Below are 17324 nucleotides of genomic sequence, written 5' to 3' on the forward strand. Positions count from 1 at the left end.
CACTGGCGTAAACGATAAACCTATATTTTAGGAATAATTCTGCTCCGCTAGTAAAACGCTCAGTGCAACAGAGAAGCTGGCAGTCCAGCTTAAAATTTTTTAAAATTAAGCGATTTGTTGTTTTTTCCCCCTAAAAACAAAAACAAGCAACGCTTAGCCTGGTGGGGGGGGCTAGTAAAGCATGGCGGGCCGCCAGGCTTACGGTACACTGGGGGAAACTCTGGGCTAGCATAGCTTCACTGATAGGCTAACTGCGTTTAGCACAACTTGAACACAATAACAGTTTTTTCTGGAGAAAAGAAGCAGAAATTAACCAGAGAAGCTGCTACAGCGTTGCTGTTAGCCGATGTAGCTGTGCGTCAGATTTACAGGCGTACCAGAAACAAGTGAATACAAAGGTTCTGGTTCAGAACTTTTGTATGTAAAAAAAGCAAAAATGCATTTAATTCTGTCATAATTAAAAGCTTTTCCAGTCAGAATAAGTTATTTTATCGATTTTCACCCTTAACTTGTCCATCCACCATGGACGAACGGACGGACGGACAGACAGACGGACCAGTGACTCTCTGGTTCTTTCGATCTTCAGCAGCTCGTCCTTCCGTTCACTGGATTGGATCTGAACTCTTTAACATGATGATGTTGTTCAGTTTCTGGATGAATTTTCCTCCAAGTTTTCTTCCTTCAGCTCTGAACTGGTGGCTGAACCACTGAGAAGGTTTTGGGTTTGAATCCCAACCTTCCTGCATGGAGTCTCCCAGTGGGTTCTCTCTAGGTTCTCCACCTTCCTCCTGCAGTCCAATCTCTCTTCTACTGGTTCTCAATCTCGTTGTAATCTGTTGATGACAATGACAAATAAATCTTATCTTATCTTAATCATTCTCTGCGTTCAGCTTAATGATTATTGATTATTTCTCCCTGTTGATAGCTGGTTAGAGTTTCATCCCTAAACCGTTGTTTTAAAGGTTTGTTGCTAATAATAGACGGTTTGCTGTGTGATGAGAGCAGAGGACGATCGGCTCCAGTTACAGGATGGAGGTTCTGTAAATAGCTGCAGCTTTGTTTGACCGGGCTGTTGGGTCAAGTTCAGAGCAGATTACACAACAGACTCAGGTTTATCCTTCACCAAACTTTCCTCTGAGGCTGCAGAAAGACCAGAGCTGCAGCTCTGATTTGATATTTAATATGCACACACACACACACACACACACACACACACACACACACGCACACACGCACACACACGCTGCTCATTTCCTCCCAGAGGCAGAACTTTCCACTCCTGTTTCCCAGGTGGGAATGTGTCACTGCAGCGACTTTCATTCAGAATAAAATCAGGATAATAAACCAGGCTGGGAAGTTTTTCTCTCTGCTTTGGTTTTCAAAGACATGAACTGATTTCTGTTTAATGAACTGATTTCTGTTTAATGAACCACTGAGGATTATTTTCTCCTCTGACGTTTCATTTCATTCTGCATTCTTCTGCTCTCATTTACAACAATCAGTCCATGGTTGGTAAAAATAGCTCAGTGTGTGTGTGAGATGCGTGTGTGTGAGATGCGTGTGTGTGAGATCGCTTTGACGCAGCGTCTCAGTCGATCATCTGCCTCACCCAGCTGGTTTTCTGCAGAGGAAGTGAGACTGAAACAGGAGCCAATCAGGATCCAGCTGGTGGAGGACGCTCCATGGTGGACGGTCCTTCTGCCCATCTGTCCTCTCTGTAGCAGATTGTTCAGACTGAACTGAGGGGAACAGCAGACACTAGTGAGCTGAGCCGGCACAAAGCAGAAGTAAGTTAAGCTCCTGTTGCACCAAGAACACCAAGCTAGCATGATCAAATAAATGTAACAATACAAAATCATTTCTAATTTAGTTTATAGTTGTTGCACAAATAATAAAATACAACCTGTTCCTGCTGCCTCTGCTGTGGAAATGTAAGATATGTAACCAGTTAAATATAACTAGTAAATATTTAAATAGGGTTAGGTTAACCAGAACCAGAACCCGATGGAATCAGCCTCTTGGATCTTCCTTGTTCATAAATAGTATTTCACCACTCAAAGTACTTTTCAGTTTAAAAGCTTCAAACATAGCCGTAAATCCCGGGGGGCTTGAGGGGTCTGGACCCCCCCAATCTTGGAAAAGTCTAGAATTGTGCCCCCCCCCCAAAAAAAACCATGGAAGAAACGTTTGCATTTAAATAATATCAATATGAAAAGGCAAAAGAAACAAAGAACGAAACAAATCTACCATTTATCTCAGAAAAAAACAGGATTAATTTTAGGTCCCCCCTACCATTATGAGAACAATGGTTCAGTCCAAAGTGTGGGAGGAGCAACAGCAGCTGAACGGTACCGGCTGGCAGAGCTGCTGAACGGTACCGGCTGAACGGTACCGGCTGGCAGAGCTGCTGAACGGTACCGGCTGGCAGAGCTGCTGAAGTGAGGAGCCAGCTGCTAGCTGTTAGCTGTTAGCTGTTAGCTCTGCAGCACAAATAAAACCCCTCCAGTAAGTAAATACTTAAAGCAAAAGACATGTAAACATTTTATTTACTTTCACTGCTCAATAGAGTGAAACACATTAACAATAAAAATCATTCTGCAGTTTGTTATTTCATTACTTTGACTGAATCATCATAAGCTGCCTGATTAGCAAAACTGCTACTTTGCTTTCATAGACTTCAGCTTTTTTAATCGAAGGTACAAACATCTCATTCATATTTAGCTCTTTAACTTTTAGTTAATTAGAGTTTGAAACTGGAGGAGGAGCTGAGGAAGTGGACCAGCTCAGAGTGGAGCAGAGAATAGACAGAAAAAAACTCAAAGTTATAACTTTATTTCTCACTGTCTTCAATGTAGAACTTTTAAAGCCACAAAATAAAATCTGAATATTTTTCTATATAAACTCTCGTGATTTAAGTGTTACTTTAAGTTATAATATTCCCCAGATATTAATTTCTATCTAATTATTTGTTCTCAGCCATCCAGGACATGCCAAAACTAAAAAGGCTTAAAAATAAAGCAACTTAACAAGTTATAATGTAAATAGGCCATAACTTGTATTGGGAGCCATTTCAATAAATCAATGAGGAAGGAGGAATTTTATTAAGAGCAGTTACTCATTAAAGCTTTTTTATTTAGAACCTTACATTTTTATAAAATTTTAAATTTTAGTTTTATTTCTCTGCAGGCTGTTTGAGAATAAAACATGTTTGATGTGCATTACTAGTCATTTTTGGTCCTGCAGCTTGAATGTAGTTTAAAAACTTTTTAAAACACATTTTATGTTACATTTCAATGGAACATTGCCGACGCCCCCAAAATTGCTCTTAAGAAATTTTCTTGTTATTGGTCCCCCAAAAATGAGATTTACGCCCTTGGCTTCAAAGTAACTAAAGTTTAGTTACTAAACTAAACAAAGTTAGTTTCCACTGAAAAAAGCCCATCCAACCAGAAGGCTAGCGCTAGCATGCTAGCTCCCAGACAAACACTCACCTGTTCAAACGGTGAGATCAGCAGAAGGTTTTGATCTAAAGGCTGAGAAACGCCTTGAATCCGACCTGCAGCGACACACGGCGGCTCCCAGCTGGACCGGTGAGCCGCCGACGTACGGCTGGTCATGTGACGCTAAAACCACGCGAGAACAGACACACTGAACGGGGTTTGCGCTTGGGGACTTTTTAAAATAAATCTTTAAATTAATAAAATAAATAAAAGTAAATCTGACAGAAATGGAAAGAATTACCCTGGTTACATACAGATTTGTTTTTTAAAGATTCATTTCTTCCTTTTATCATTTTAATTCTTCAGTTTTGATCTACAAAATCTGGATCTACGGTGTCTTCACAGTGAATTCTCCAGGTTTGATTTGGACCCGACCGTTTATTTCCACCTGATTCTGATTGGCTTACCACAGCCAATCAGTGATGGCCTGATCTGAGCACGCTCAGTTACGCTCTGATCCTCTGGCACGTTTCCACCGCACAGATTAGATTAGATTAAATTAGATTAGAGCTCTCATTCAGAGACACCGTCTATGATCTGTAGAGCAGTGAGTTCTGAGAAGCATCTCCCGGTCCAACCCGCAGAATCGGATCAGAACCAGATAAGGTCCGTCATGCAGGACTAATCCAGCAGAGGAAACGACTCTGTGTTCCCATTAGTCAGCATTAACAGAACTTCCTGTTCCTCTGGCCCACTGTGTAGCCCCTGACCCCTGACCCCTGGTGGGGGATCCACTCTATCAGCTCAGTTCCTAGCCACAGCATCGGATCAGAACATCCTGTCCTGGACCCCCCACCGCGCTGAGACCCTGTTTATACACACACACACACACACACACACACCTCCAGCTGCCTCCTCACTTCATCATTACTGACGAACCAGAATCAGCTAACCCGATCAGAACCAATCAGAAACTCCCTGTGGTTCTGAGAACACTTCCTGATCCATCAGAACCAATCAGCTCTCAGAACTTTCTCCAGGTACAGCCACTAGCTAAAAAGCTAGTTGCGTTAACCCTCAAGTGCTAATTATAATCAGTAATTAAGCTAACGTGCTACATGTACACAGTGGTTAGCGGAAGCTAATGCTAAAGTGCTAACTTCAGCCATTTTGACACCAAATGATTCAGATGTTCACCTGTAGATATTTTTATTTCATGTTTTATTTCTTCCTGCATGTTTTGGGTTTTAAATAAACTCATTAGGAAAAAAAGTGAAAGTGAAGAGAGGAAACGGTGCTGCAGCATAAGCAGACTTCAAAATAAGAGCATAAATAAATGAATCCTTCAGGCTAATTACCTGACGGATTCAAAAGGCAAAGGAATTAGACCAGCAGATACGTAGCAACCAGAAACACCGAGCTTACATACTTTAGATCAACATCAGATTATTTTTCTTTGCTTTGGTTTGTTATTTTGTTTGTATTTCCTTTTTATTCCTTTAACTCCTCCTTTCAAGTATCTCGGGATCTTGTTCACGAGGGAGCGAGACATCGACAGGCGGATTGGCGCAGCGTCTGCCGTCAAGCGACGCTGTACCGGTCCGTTGTGGTGAAGAGAGAGCTGAGCCAAAAAGCGAAGCTCTCGATTTACCCGTCGATCTACGTTCCCACCCTCATCTATGGTCATGAGCTTTGGGTCATGACCGAAAGAACGAGATCGCGGATACAAGCGGCCGAAATGGGTTTTCTCCGCAGGGTGTCTGGGCTCTCCCTTAGAGAGAGAAGCTTAGTCATTCAGGAGGGACTCAGAGTAGAGCTGCTGCTCCTTCACATCGAGAGGAGCCAGTTGAGGGGCATCTGGTCAGGATGCCTCCTGGACGCCTCCCTGGTGAGGAGTTCATGTCCCACCGGGAGGAGGGGAAAACCCAGGACACGCTGGAGGGACAATGTTCCTCTGCTGGCCTGGGAACGCCTTGGGATTCCCCTGGAGGAGCTGGAACAAGAGGCTGGAGAGGGAAGACTGGGCCTCCCTTCTGAAGCTGCTACCCTGCGACCCGACCCCGGATAAAACGGAAGAAAACGGATGGATGGATGGATGGATGGATGGATGGATTCCTTTAAAGCACTTTGTATTACTTTGTTGCTGAAAACATGCTATAGAAATAAAATTAGCTTTACCTGTTCATAATGAATATTTGACATTAGCTGAATATTGTTCAGCTTTTTCTGGATCACATCAGATGCAACATGGTGGCCGGTTTGAATCCCTGAGAAATAAAAACTTTATCAGATGTTTGTGTTTTTCCTGAGGGAACAAGTTGATCCAGATCCACTTCCCACTCTGATCCACTGCCACGTTCCCAGTATGGAGCCATAAATGCTGCTTCTTCCCCAGATGGAAAAACACATCACAATGAAGACGAAGACAAAGATGAAGATGAAGATGTCTCTGGTACTTCTAGATCTAATAAAAGCTGCTGAGCGTTCTGCAGCTGAAACTCTGCTGCTATGGAGATCAGGAGGAAGAGGAGGGTGATGATGAGGAAGAGTGCTGAGTCACAGTGTGAGGGAGAACATCCTGCATCAGGCCAGAGCCGCTAAGACGCTGACTCAGCAGATCGTGTTCTAGAAAATGTCTTACAGAGATTCATGTGCTGAACGCCAGGCGCTCCGTCTGCAGAGGGTTCTGACCCGGTTCTGACCCGGTTCTGACTGGGTCCAGTACAGGTTGGTCAGAACTCTTCCCTCTGCAGGGGGAAGTTCTGACCAGCTTGATCCATTTTGTGTGGAAACCTGGATACAAATATCCATCCATCGTCCATCATCCATCCATCATCCATCCATCCATCATCATCCATCAAGATGGAGACTCAACTGAACAGAACCTAAATGAACACATAAAAACTAATTTCCTCAGATTCTTTCTGAGGAAATTAGTTCACTTTGTTTTAAAATAGAATCATTTCTGCATTTTTCAAAACAACATAGTTAAAGTGAATATTATTATTTCCCATTATTACTTTTATCTTCACAGTAGTTTGCCCCCCCCCGACCTAACAGCTCCGCCTGACTCCCAGCTGTTAGAGGCACGAGGTCAAAGGTCATGCTGCCTCTTCCTGAGGCACACACACTTTCAGCTCCTTTCAGGCGCAGAGCATCATGAGCGTCATGTGAGCAGCATGTGTTTCTCTGCAGATCTAAATCTGGCTCGGTGGAGCCGGGCTGGACCTCCGGTGTTACGCAACAGGAGCTGGATTTAAGAGATGCAGCGGCCCAGTCAAAGTATGGGCTTCATTTCATTCCTACTGCTGAACAAATCATTAAACACATTGGAGCTGAGTCTGTTCCATCAGTAAACCAGAAGAACTTCATGTTTTTCACGTTGAGCCCATAACTCACGCCTTCCTACCGGTTCCGCTGCTCAGCTGACCCACAAAGCCTCGACTCACACGCAGAGCGCCGCACGTGACGTCACGCCGCGCTGCTGCTTTAATCCAATCTGGTGGAGGTCCGTCTGGAGACAGACACGCCGGGCCGGGTCCAAGGACAGCGGCCTCTCATGGAGGTCTGCTACCACCTAGCGGCCGGACTCTGAACTACAAGTGGCTCCCGGAAGTTTTCACTGCGTTTTATTGATAAATTCAGTAAATATTAATCCTGTGGGTGAAATGTTGAACTTTATAACCGCAGTAACTTAATATGTGATTAACAACAAAAACTTTTTAAAAGTACTTTTTAAAGTTTAGATATAAATTCGGGAATTTCTGGAGCCTAAACTGTAGATTAATGGATTTAAAATATTCTGAAACTCGATAAATAAAAACCTCCTTCAGTTGAATCAATTTTACATCATTACAGGAACTGATTAATTTAGGACCATATGAACAGCTTCTTTAGGTTTTAATAACATTTTATTCTTATTGAAAGTATGGTGTATTAACTGGCTCCATGGTTATTTTTGTAACTATATTGTGCATCATTAAGGTATGGTTCTATTTCTTTATTTGTAAAACTGGCAAACTGACCAGTGTTACAAATGAAGTGGAAACGCTCTGCGATGTTCCAGATGTTAGTTATTTTACTTTCTGGTCCTAAAACATCTGAAACTCTCTATGATTGCAGTGATATCCTGTTTCAGCAGGGGTCGTTTCCATGGTGATCTGAGGGTAGAGGTGATAAAGGACTTATTGACGTTTATGGATAATCTGATAATCTGAACCAGAAGAACTTGGTTTTCATTTGGAGCTTCATCTGATCTGAACGACTCGTTTCTGTTTTCTGTTAAAACGGGATTATTTAGAATTGAAATCTGCAGTTTGACCAGATTATTTAAACCCTTTCCATCAGGCAGACGTCCCACCAGAGGTCAGAGGTCAGAGGTCAGCCTCACTGTGAACAGAGCTGGAATTCCTCCTCCATTTTGTTCTTATGATTCATGTTTTTAAATGAAATGAAACTAATTTCATTTTTTTTAGTGTAAATATTTGCAGGCAAATGATCAGTTTTATAAAGAAATAGAACCAAACTTTAAAACATGAACAGAATCATAAACAAATGAAATCCCTGAAGGTTTCAGTTCTGAACTGGATTAAAAGCAACAAAATGTTCAAAGCATTTTTTAAAGTACCTGAAGTGAGTTACAGACATCAGGCGGCTGGAAGGATTTTAATCTCTAGTAACATTTTCTGCAACAAATTCTGAATGAAAGTTGTTTGTACAATGACCAGAAGGGGGCAGTGTGTAATTTGTGTCAAAAGACGCCATTTTAACTCAAACCAAACTGAAGCTAAACCTACTGAGTATTTTAATAAAATAATTTAATTAATTTAAGCAAATGTATTTTGGTAAAATACAATTTTATTTTTATGTAAAAATAATTGCTTATTGAAAGATACACTTTTAACTTAAGTTAATCAGTTCTATTTTAATTAAATTTATATATATATATATATATATATATATATATATATATATATATATATATATATGGAATTACATCAAATTCAACAAAATAAAATAGCATTCAACTTAACATAGCAATATTTTATTTTATTTTATTTTATGCTGTTGCCGCTCAGCCCACTAGGTGGCAGCATGCCGCCGTTCACAGTGGTTTCAGCAGAAGAAGACTGCCGTCTGGTTGGTGGCTGTAATGCTCAACTGACGTTTTTGCCAAACGACAATAAAACCAAGAAGATTTTTTTGATTTTTTTAACAAAACATTTTTTGTACAATAATTAACTGTTACATAATCTGGTCAAAACAAAAAACAATACATATTTACATTAGCAGCTTGCTATATTCTAGTTGTCCCTGATCACAAATGGTGCACAAAACACTCTTTAAACCCCACAGTTGTAAAAAAAAAAAAAAAACCTTCAAATCTCCGGTGGCTCTGTGGAAGCAAAACTCCAACCTCAACCTGGCCTTGATGTTCCACTTCCACAGAGCCACCGCATCAAGAAGAAGGAGGAGGAGAGGAAGACTGGCGGGCGATGGGTGCAGAGGCTTGTGCATGGCCAGAGTTGACGACAGCAGAAGGAGATTGTGTTTGGAAAGATTGGAGCGAAATCTGACGTCGACAGAGCAGAATCAACAGAAAAAATTGCTGCTCTTGGACGGTTGGCATAAAACTGGTCAGTGACTCGATTGATATGGCGCCTGAGGTTGAGGATGATGGAGATGGATTTAGGTGACTGGACTAAAGTTAGGGAGGAATCTAAACTAATCATAAAGTTTAGGAAGGAGGATGAAGGTATTCAACTCAGAGTCCAGTTTCTCTGTCCAGAGAATTAGAAAGGAAGTTTGGAGAGCTGACACTTGTGTTATAGGTTCTATCTTTTCCTCTATCTGTTTAATCCTACTCTTTAATCTGCTTACACGTACACGCTGCAGCTTACATGACCATGTTTATGATTATAACAGATTGAAACTGATTAGACAAGCATTGGAGGATGCAGATTACAGAAAAGAATAAAAAGCTAAACATGCGCTACAGTCTTTGCTTCACTTGGTTCCGTCCATCAGCTGAGCCCAGTGGGCCGGCGCTGGACGGTCAACGTAACTCTGTATCTGTTCCATTTGGATGACATGTAGGGCTTGTAACATTTGAACATTTTTTGGTATTAAAGCCTTTTTTTTATATATAACCAAATCTCATTATTATTACACTTAGTGGTTCTGGTCGGGTTCTAAACTGGTTAACGGACCGGGTGGAGCACAGAGACAAAAATGAATGAACTCCAACACTTGCTAAGATCCTTAGAGATGGGAATCTGTTGGTTACAGTGAGAAATGAAGAACAGAAAAACACAGTGATGAGCACCCAGAGTATTTGTAAAAAATGATTAGTGAGATAAAGATTTGGGGATGAAGTGGTGAAGATGATCACAGCCGATGGCGTTAACATCCAACTTATGTAAAATAATGGAGAGAATGATAAATGAAAGATTAATGTACTGTATGAAAACTAAGAGACTTGTATCATCTTATCAGAGTGGTTTCAGGAGAGGGAGAAGCAGGGGCAGCAACACCAAGGGCCCCTGACCAACAGGGGGCCTCCACAATTTATTTCTGCTATTTTTTATTTATTGTGCATAGAAATAAAAAAATGGGGCCCTGTCAATTACAAAATTAATCATATTGTGTTTTCAAAGATTGTTTTTAGCAGTAAAAATCAAATGTTGCCCCTTCCGGACCAAAAAACACATATTCACCCTGAACCTCCTGGATCTGCAGGAACTGGTTGGTTCCTGCTTGGAGGCTTGAGGTGACGATGTTCAGCAGCAGTCAGTGGAAACCAAGAACGACTGTGGCTGTTTCTATGCTGCTAAGAAAAATAATAAAGTTAGGTTTTCAAAAATGGAGAAACAGAGAGAGACAAAGGTAAAAGTGTTAATTTATAACCCAGTTTTTCTCTGAGAGGTGGGTAGACTGAGAGATTATCAACATTTAGCATAGTTAGCTTAGCTACAGACTGTTGGCCTCCATTTCACTAACATTTAATGAATTAAGGAAAGAAATTATCAACATATTCATATATTGAACTTGAACCTTTTACCTCTTAACAACAGGTGAGTCAGTCAGCAGCAGCTCTGACCTCCTGACCCGTCCTCTCTCCTCTCCTAGTCAAATTAAAGCTGCACTATGTCACTTTTATAAAAATATTTTTTTACATATTTGTTAAAACTGTCATTATGTTGTGACAGTACGGTATGAGAGATAATCTGTGAAAAATCTATTTCCTCTGCTTTCTCCCAGTTCTCTCTAGAAACAGCCAATCAGAGACAGGAGAGTTTTAGCGCTGTCAATCACAATCTCATGTGGCTGCTCATCCCTATGCTGCAGCTAGCATAGCCTGTTGTGAATGCTTAGTCTAGTTAGCATAGCTACCAATGACAGCAGATAAACATTTTTCCTGTAATGATAAGTTGTTTTTCCACCATTAGCACATTTAGCAGCGAGTGAATGAGGATGATTGACAGCGCTAAGACCCTCCTCCTGGTTCTGATTGGTTGTTTGGGTCAGAACGTTGCATTACTTTAGCTAGCAGTAGCAGTTCAGGGAGCAGGTGGAGGAGATTGATTGTTTTCACAGATTATCTGACATGATGACAGTTTTAACAAATATGGAGAAAACATATTTTTTATTAAAGTTATAAACTGCAGCTTGAATAAAATGCAACAACAGCATTTTTTAGAAGTCTGGATGCTTCATGGATATTTTGCATGTTGCCTCTGACTGTTGCTGGTGGGGAAACATTTCAGTCTCTAAAACTAAAATGAAGGAACCTACTGCTAACTGTATGTGGACTGTTGGATGTGAAATTCATGAGCAGTAAATATTGTGTTAGTTATCAGTACTGGACCAAAGAAAGCAAGACTTTAAAATTGTGACGCTTTTGATGGTTCAGATAAACTCAAGAAATTGTAACAGCAGCTGGTGGAGGGGCCCAAATGAATTGTTTTTCATGGGGCCCAGGATTCCTGGCGGCGGCCCTGGGAGGATGTTCAATGGATCCAGTTTTATGTTTAGATCATGAAATTAGAAAGGCTCAGGGAATAAAGAGGGAGTTGTATTTTTTAATATTGAGAGAGCTTATGTGTAGGGAAGAGTTATTGATCAAAATGAGAAGAATGTGTGTAAATGGTTGTATGTTTAGATGGATTAAAAACTTTCTAGAATTTTGGGTATAATTAAGCAAAAATTGAAAGAAAGGTGGCAAATGTTATGGGTAGAAGAAAGGAAAGGACGGTGGTTTCATAAAATCCAAAAGAGAATTGGACAAATGAGAAGAACAGAAAGAAACAGGAGAGAAAAGATAATTATTCTCAACTTTGAATAAGACACACTGCAGTGAGTAGCTTATTATTTCTGATAGGGAAACATAAACAGGGAAATGTGACTGTGGGGAAAACCAGACAGTGGAACGTGTTATCATGCATTGCAGGAATTACCGGATTCAGAGAAACAAGTTAATTAGGAACCTTGGTAATAAATGAAATTTGACATTTTTGATTTACTGCAAAAGGATTCAGGAAGCAGAGATATCAGGCTACACTGGATTTTTTTAAAGAGTGTAAGTTGTATAATAGAATCGTTTTTTTCCTTTGTTTTGTGTTATGTTATGTCACGTGGTCCACACTCCTTACCGGTTGGTGGCGGTATTACTCACCTATAGTTTCTTGCCAACCGCCAATAAATTTCAAGAAGAAGAAGAAACCTGCCGTACTGTTGCATTTACCGGCCAGACATGGAGACATGGAGGCGTTAATCCGCTGTCATCCTCCTTCTGCGGTTCTAAATCTGAACTTTGTAACGACCTGACTTGTTTGCAGGAAGGTGAGTTTTGCTCCTGACCAGTTTTGTTCAGTGGATGTTATTTTAAATCCGGAGTTTCTAACGGATGATCAGCAGCGTGTTGCTTCTCGTCTCCTGTAAAGATGGCGCCGTTCTCAGCGGTGAACGTGGTTTTAACTGTTCAGTGATGGTTTTCAGTGACTTTGCTGCAGCCGTTTCCAGCGAGGCTCAACCTGCCGTGGTTCTGTCCTTTCCTACACGGTTTGCTACAGAAAAGTTGAGGCAGTTTGAGGCCCCGCTGCGGCTTTTCCCGGCAGGGTTTTAGGTAAGCCTCCAACAGAAATAATTTATTCTGATCATAAACAGTTTATATGTTCTGCTGTCAGTGGGTCAGAACCGCATGGAGCTTATGAAGAGGCGGGGGTCGGCCTCACTTCAGAGTCAGATCAGCTCAGAAACAGAAAACTGGAGTAACGCTGCGTGTCCACAAGGGGGCAGCATTTCACCATGTCAGAAGTTTAAATCGGAAGGATTTAAAGATTAGATTCTTTAAAGTACTAAAGTGTTTACAGTTTTAAGGTCAGGATGTTGGGTCGGTGTTCCTGCAGTCTGAAAAAGGATCCAAGTTACACTTTCAAGAATTCCAAACTTATTTAGAGGATTCAGTATTCTTAAATCAAAAGCTAATTTTCTGAATTTTGTTTCAGGCCTCAGGATGATGATGATGATGATGAAGAACTGGTAAGGCTCTTCTTCCTCCATGCAGCTGCTGTGGTTCTGTCCTCTGCTGCTGCGCCACCTGCAGGCTGAATAGTGTAAATGTTTCTGCATGAGGAGCTCCTTTCTGATTGGCCGGCTGCTCTGGCAGCGGCTGATAGGGTCTGGTTGACTTCCTGCTGAAACATCAGACCTGATCCAACGATCTGGATAAATACAGTATAAATAAAGTTTCTATGTAACTCTGATGCAGTAGATGTTTATGGACAAGGCTGCATTAAACTGATATTATGTATTTTAATATAAAACTATAGAGAAGAAGAATAAATGGTGGGAAATAAAAAGTAGCTGAAATGATGGATTTTTATATTGAGAAACATTTTTTCTCCTGTATGTTTATAAATTTAAATGTATTCATATATTTTCTAAGTTTGAAATAAAGAATCTGAACTGAATGTTTAATTTTTTTTCTGTAACATCGTCTCTGTTGGGATGGGCAGCATGAAAGGGATTGTCACTAATTATAAAACATATTTATACCTTTCATTTTTTATTGTCTGCAGCAGAGACATAAACATCAATTCAGAGGTTAAATATATTTATAGGCATCATGATTTACATAACAGGGAATTTGTTAGGTTGTACATATTCTCTGCATTAAATCGTTTTTTCGAAGTTATTACATTTATCATGGAACAATGATAAAACTTGAGTATGAAGATGTAAATTTTAATGGATCAATAAATCAATGATTGATGCTGGGGTTGTTTAATAATTTGCCATTAGTTTTCTCTGCATTTCTTAAATGTATTTTCCATAACCAATCAGAACATTTTCAGTTAATGATGATCATGCTGTGCAGCAGGTAATAAACTTCAATAAATGTTTTAAATCCAGAACCTGAATCTGTTGTTCATGTAATGCTGCTAATATCCACTGGGGGGCGTGTTGACATTGTTTGGAGGAACATTTCCACAAAAGACTGATATCATTTCCTGTTTGGCATTAATTTATTTACTTTAAGCTAAAGAAGTTTCATCTTAATAAAGAGCCCTCCCACAAGCTGATTAAAAGCCACAGGAAGTGATGAAATACTGATGAGGTCAGCTGGCAGCAGCTGATTGGATACAGAAGAGACCATGTGACTTCCTGAAGGTTTCTAACAGCATGATGTTGGACACGTCCAGGTCGTCTGTTAACTGATTAGCAGTTTGAGGTCATGGAGGTCATCTACGCTAAGAAGCCCCGCCCCCTAGCTGGCGGCAGGAAGCAGCTGGATGATCCGGACCGGACCGGACCGTCCTCACAGGACTTCCCTTGGACCGGCTGGTTCCTGTAAACCGTCCTGTGAGGAGCGACGACCCGCTACGAGTTGCTCTCTGGGAAGGAGATTCGTTGGCGTGCGGTCCGGTTCCTGGTTCTGGTCGGGGCGCCGGCCGGGTGTTGGGGTTCTGACGGCCGGGTCTCGGCCTGCGGCGTTCCGGCGTCGCCGACCAGTTCCCGCAGGAACTTGAACTTGGACAGGAAGAGCTGCCAGACGACGTACCAACCTGAGGAGGAAGAGAGCGAACCGTGAATTCAGAGACCCAATCCGTCCAGAACCAGAACCTTGAGTTCACCTCCTGACATCAGCTGGACCCAATCTGATGCCCGGTACGGGACTAATCTGGGTCGGAACCGTTCCTGTTCATCAGCTTTTGAAGTATTAAAGTATTCTGAACATTGACTAAAATCAGTGATGGACCAGGTTCTGGTTCTGGTTCTGTTGGACTTTTCCTCTCTACTGTCGCCACACAGCAACAACTTGATGAAACCAAATGAGTTAGAAACTTTTAACCAAACAGAGAAACAAACCGAACCGCTTCAGAACTGGAACCAGAACCGGACCGGACAGTTACTCAGAGGTCCAAAGTCTCTTTCAGAATAAAGTTTCATCTGGAGATCCAGAACCTGGAGAGTGACATGGGTTATCTGCTGGTTCTGGTCCACTGGGTTTTGTCCTGTTTATTGATCTGGTCCAATATTCTGAGGTTCTGGACTTGTGGGTTTAATTCTCTGTGAACCAGAACCACATAAATAAAGTCTGAAACATTCAATCTCTGCGTGATGGATCTGAGAAAAGATGTTCTAGTTTCTGGAGCTTTTTCTGAATCAGAACCAGAATTAGAATCAGAACCAGAATTAGAATTAGAATTAGAATCAGAACCAGAATCAGAACCAGGATTAGAATCAGAACCAGAACCAGAATTAGAATCAGAATCAGAACCAGGATTAGAATCAGAACCAGAACCAGAACCAGAATTAGAATCAGAACCAGGATTAGAATCAGAACCAGGATTAGAATCAGAATCAGAACCAGGATCAGAATCAGAACCAGAATCAGAACCAGAATTAGAATCAGAACCAGAATTAGAATCAGAACCAGAACCAGGATTAGAACCAGAACCAGAATTAGAATTAGAATCAGAACCAGGCTCCGCTAACTCCTGTTGCCTCTCTTCTCATTTCAAGCTTTACGGATCAGAGAAGCGGAAGCAGCAGCCATGTTGGTCAGCCTCCGGTCCGACATTTCTGCGGGGTTCGGGTTCGGTTCCGGCCCGTTCTGAGAGTGAGCTCACCGAACAGCATGAAGAGCAGCACGCAGAGCAGCGTGGCCACGATGACCAGCAGGGTGAGGCCGAGGCTCTGCCACATGTCTGCGGGGGTTCGGCGCTCCGGCGGCGGCCCTCTCACTCAGCTGACCCCGGGCTGGAGCGCCAGCAGCGGGTCATCTCACTCTCCACGCCGGCCTGTGGGTTTGTTAGCCCGCTGAATAGCTCAGCCTCGCCTCGCAGACGGTCCGGACCGGACCAGGAGGACCATGGGCGAACACGAACCGGTTCCGGCTGGTCTCAGCAGGCCCACGCTCCGCTGCTGGGTCTGGATCCCGAACTTTATTCAGAGACACGGAGCAGAACTGTGACCCGGTTAGACAACAACACCAGCAGAGGTCAACTGAGGCTGCGCAGCTTCCCGCTGATTTCTGGGTACTGTAGTTACATCATTCTTACTCATGCTGTGGAGAACTGATCCTGCCATAACTACCAATTTAAAAAAAAGTGAAGAAATAAACAATTACAATATATTTATTACCAAATTAATTAACTGATTTTCAATTATACTCCCTATTTTTGCTCATTATTCAGTTACAGTTTTACTTATTGATTTATTTATTTGATGTCATTTTTTATTTTCTAATGATTTTTAAATTTATTTCCAAATTAATTAATTGCAATTTTTATTTCCTTGTTTTCTTAATTATTTAATCACAGTTTTTCTTCTTTATTGGAAATTGCTTTGGGTTTATTTCATATGTAATGACACGTAAATAAAAAGAAAAGGAGAAAGGAGGGAAAAGGTTAAAAAGGAAGGAAGAAGATAGGAGAACAGGCCAGAAAGAAGCATAGAGAGAATACAATAACACACCTCAGAGGTCTGCTTTGACAAAAAACAAAATAATATTTATCTGTCTGCTTACTTATTTATTTATTATCAATTCTGGCAGTATCAGTTCTCCATAGTTCCTGCCTTTGATAGTAAACAATAATTTTACAGCTGTTAAGGATTATGGAGGCAGGTGCGCCCCCAAAGGTTCTAGAAAGCGGAGGCTACATGTGATCCAAATATTAATATCAATAGAGGGCGAGTCGGAGCAGACGGCCCGGCAGGCCCGGCAGGTACCGCTGGAGGTTCCTGCTGGACTCTAACGGAGGTTCAGGTCTGCAGCAGAAGCTTCATGGTGGTTTGACTGAGATCATACAGAAGATTGATTTTGTTATGACTGTCGATCTGAAACTGATCCCATAAATCACAGAAGAGTTTTCCATACGAAATAAACTGCCTGCCTGGTTCTTTCTCCTCCATGTTTGATCAGCAGTTTTAATATTTATCAGGATTCAGTTTCCAGCTGATTCATTTCACCAGACAGAACCCAAAGCTTTAGAGTTATTTTATGTAATATTCTTTTATCATTACTGGAAGCCCTCAGAGATTTTTCTTTTCATTTTCAATCTGCTGAAACATGAATGTGGTTTTATGAGGGAGGCTGGTGAGCCTGAGGATTCACTTCAGATGTTTGTGTTGTGAATCATTTCTGATCAGTTGGATCTGACCTGCGTCTCGTTCAGCTGCGTCTCGTTCAGCTGCGTCTCGTTCTGCTGCGTCTCGTTCAGCTTCCCGTCGCTCACGTTTCAGCAACTGCTGCAGCACAATTTGCATATTGCAGTGAAATTCTGCTGCAGGCTGAATGTGAGTTGTGCAACCTGTTTACTGGAACCTGAACGGGGAACCAGTCTGAGTCTGGAACCAGACAATCTGACCGGTTCGGAT

General features: G+C 41.6%; 1 protein-coding gene and 2 long non-coding RNA genes across 3 annotated transcripts; 1 reads left to right on the top strand and 2 right to left on the bottom strand.

The window, feature by feature from the left end:
• Positions 1–255: 255 nt before the first annotated feature.
• On the bottom strand, positions 256–6294 carry LOC114156081 (uncharacterized). The gene is made up of 3 exons (XR_003597902.1): positions 5619–6294; positions 1610–1739; positions 256–833 (listed from the first exon to the last, which is right to left on the bottom strand). It is a non-coding gene; the product is annotated as an uncharacterized LOC114156081 (long non-coding RNA).
• Positions 6295–12126: 5832 nt separating this feature from the next.
• On the top strand, positions 12127–13418 carry LOC114156070 (uncharacterized). Its single transcript, XR_003597891.1, has 2 exons — positions 12127–12281; positions 12947–13418. It is a non-coding gene; the product is annotated as an uncharacterized LOC114156070 (long non-coding RNA).
• A 529-nt stretch (positions 13419–13947) lies between these two features.
• Positions 13948–15963, bottom strand: smim13 (small integral membrane protein 13). The gene is made up of 2 exons (XM_028036285.1): positions 15575–15963; positions 13948–14506 (listed from the first exon to the last, which is right to left on the bottom strand). The coding sequence occupies exons 1-2, from the start codon at positions 15648–15650 to the stop codon at positions 14322–14324; spliced, it is 261 nt and encodes an 86-aa protein (XP_027892086.1). The 5' UTR covers positions 15651–15963; the 3' UTR covers positions 13948–14321.
• Between the last annotated feature and the right edge of the window lie 1361 nt (positions 15964–17324).

This window comes from Xiphophorus couchianus, chromosome 13 (assembly GCF_001444195.1).
Source record: "Xiphophorus couchianus chromosome 13, X_couchianus-1.0, whole genome shotgun sequence".
NCBI lineage: Eukaryota > Metazoa > Chordata > Actinopteri > Cyprinodontiformes > Poeciliidae > Xiphophorus > Xiphophorus couchianus.

Bases quoted from the DNA above. Each gene is read 5' to 3' on its own strand.
- smim13 (XM_028036285.1), bottom strand. From the start codon at position 15,650: ATGTGGCAGAGCCTCGGCCTCACCCTGCTGGTCATCGTGGCCACGCTG. The intron at 14,507-15,574 runs GTGAGCTCACTC...CTTCCTCCTCAG, and splicing joins GCTGCTCTTCATGCTGTTCG to GTTGGTACGTCGTCTGGCAG.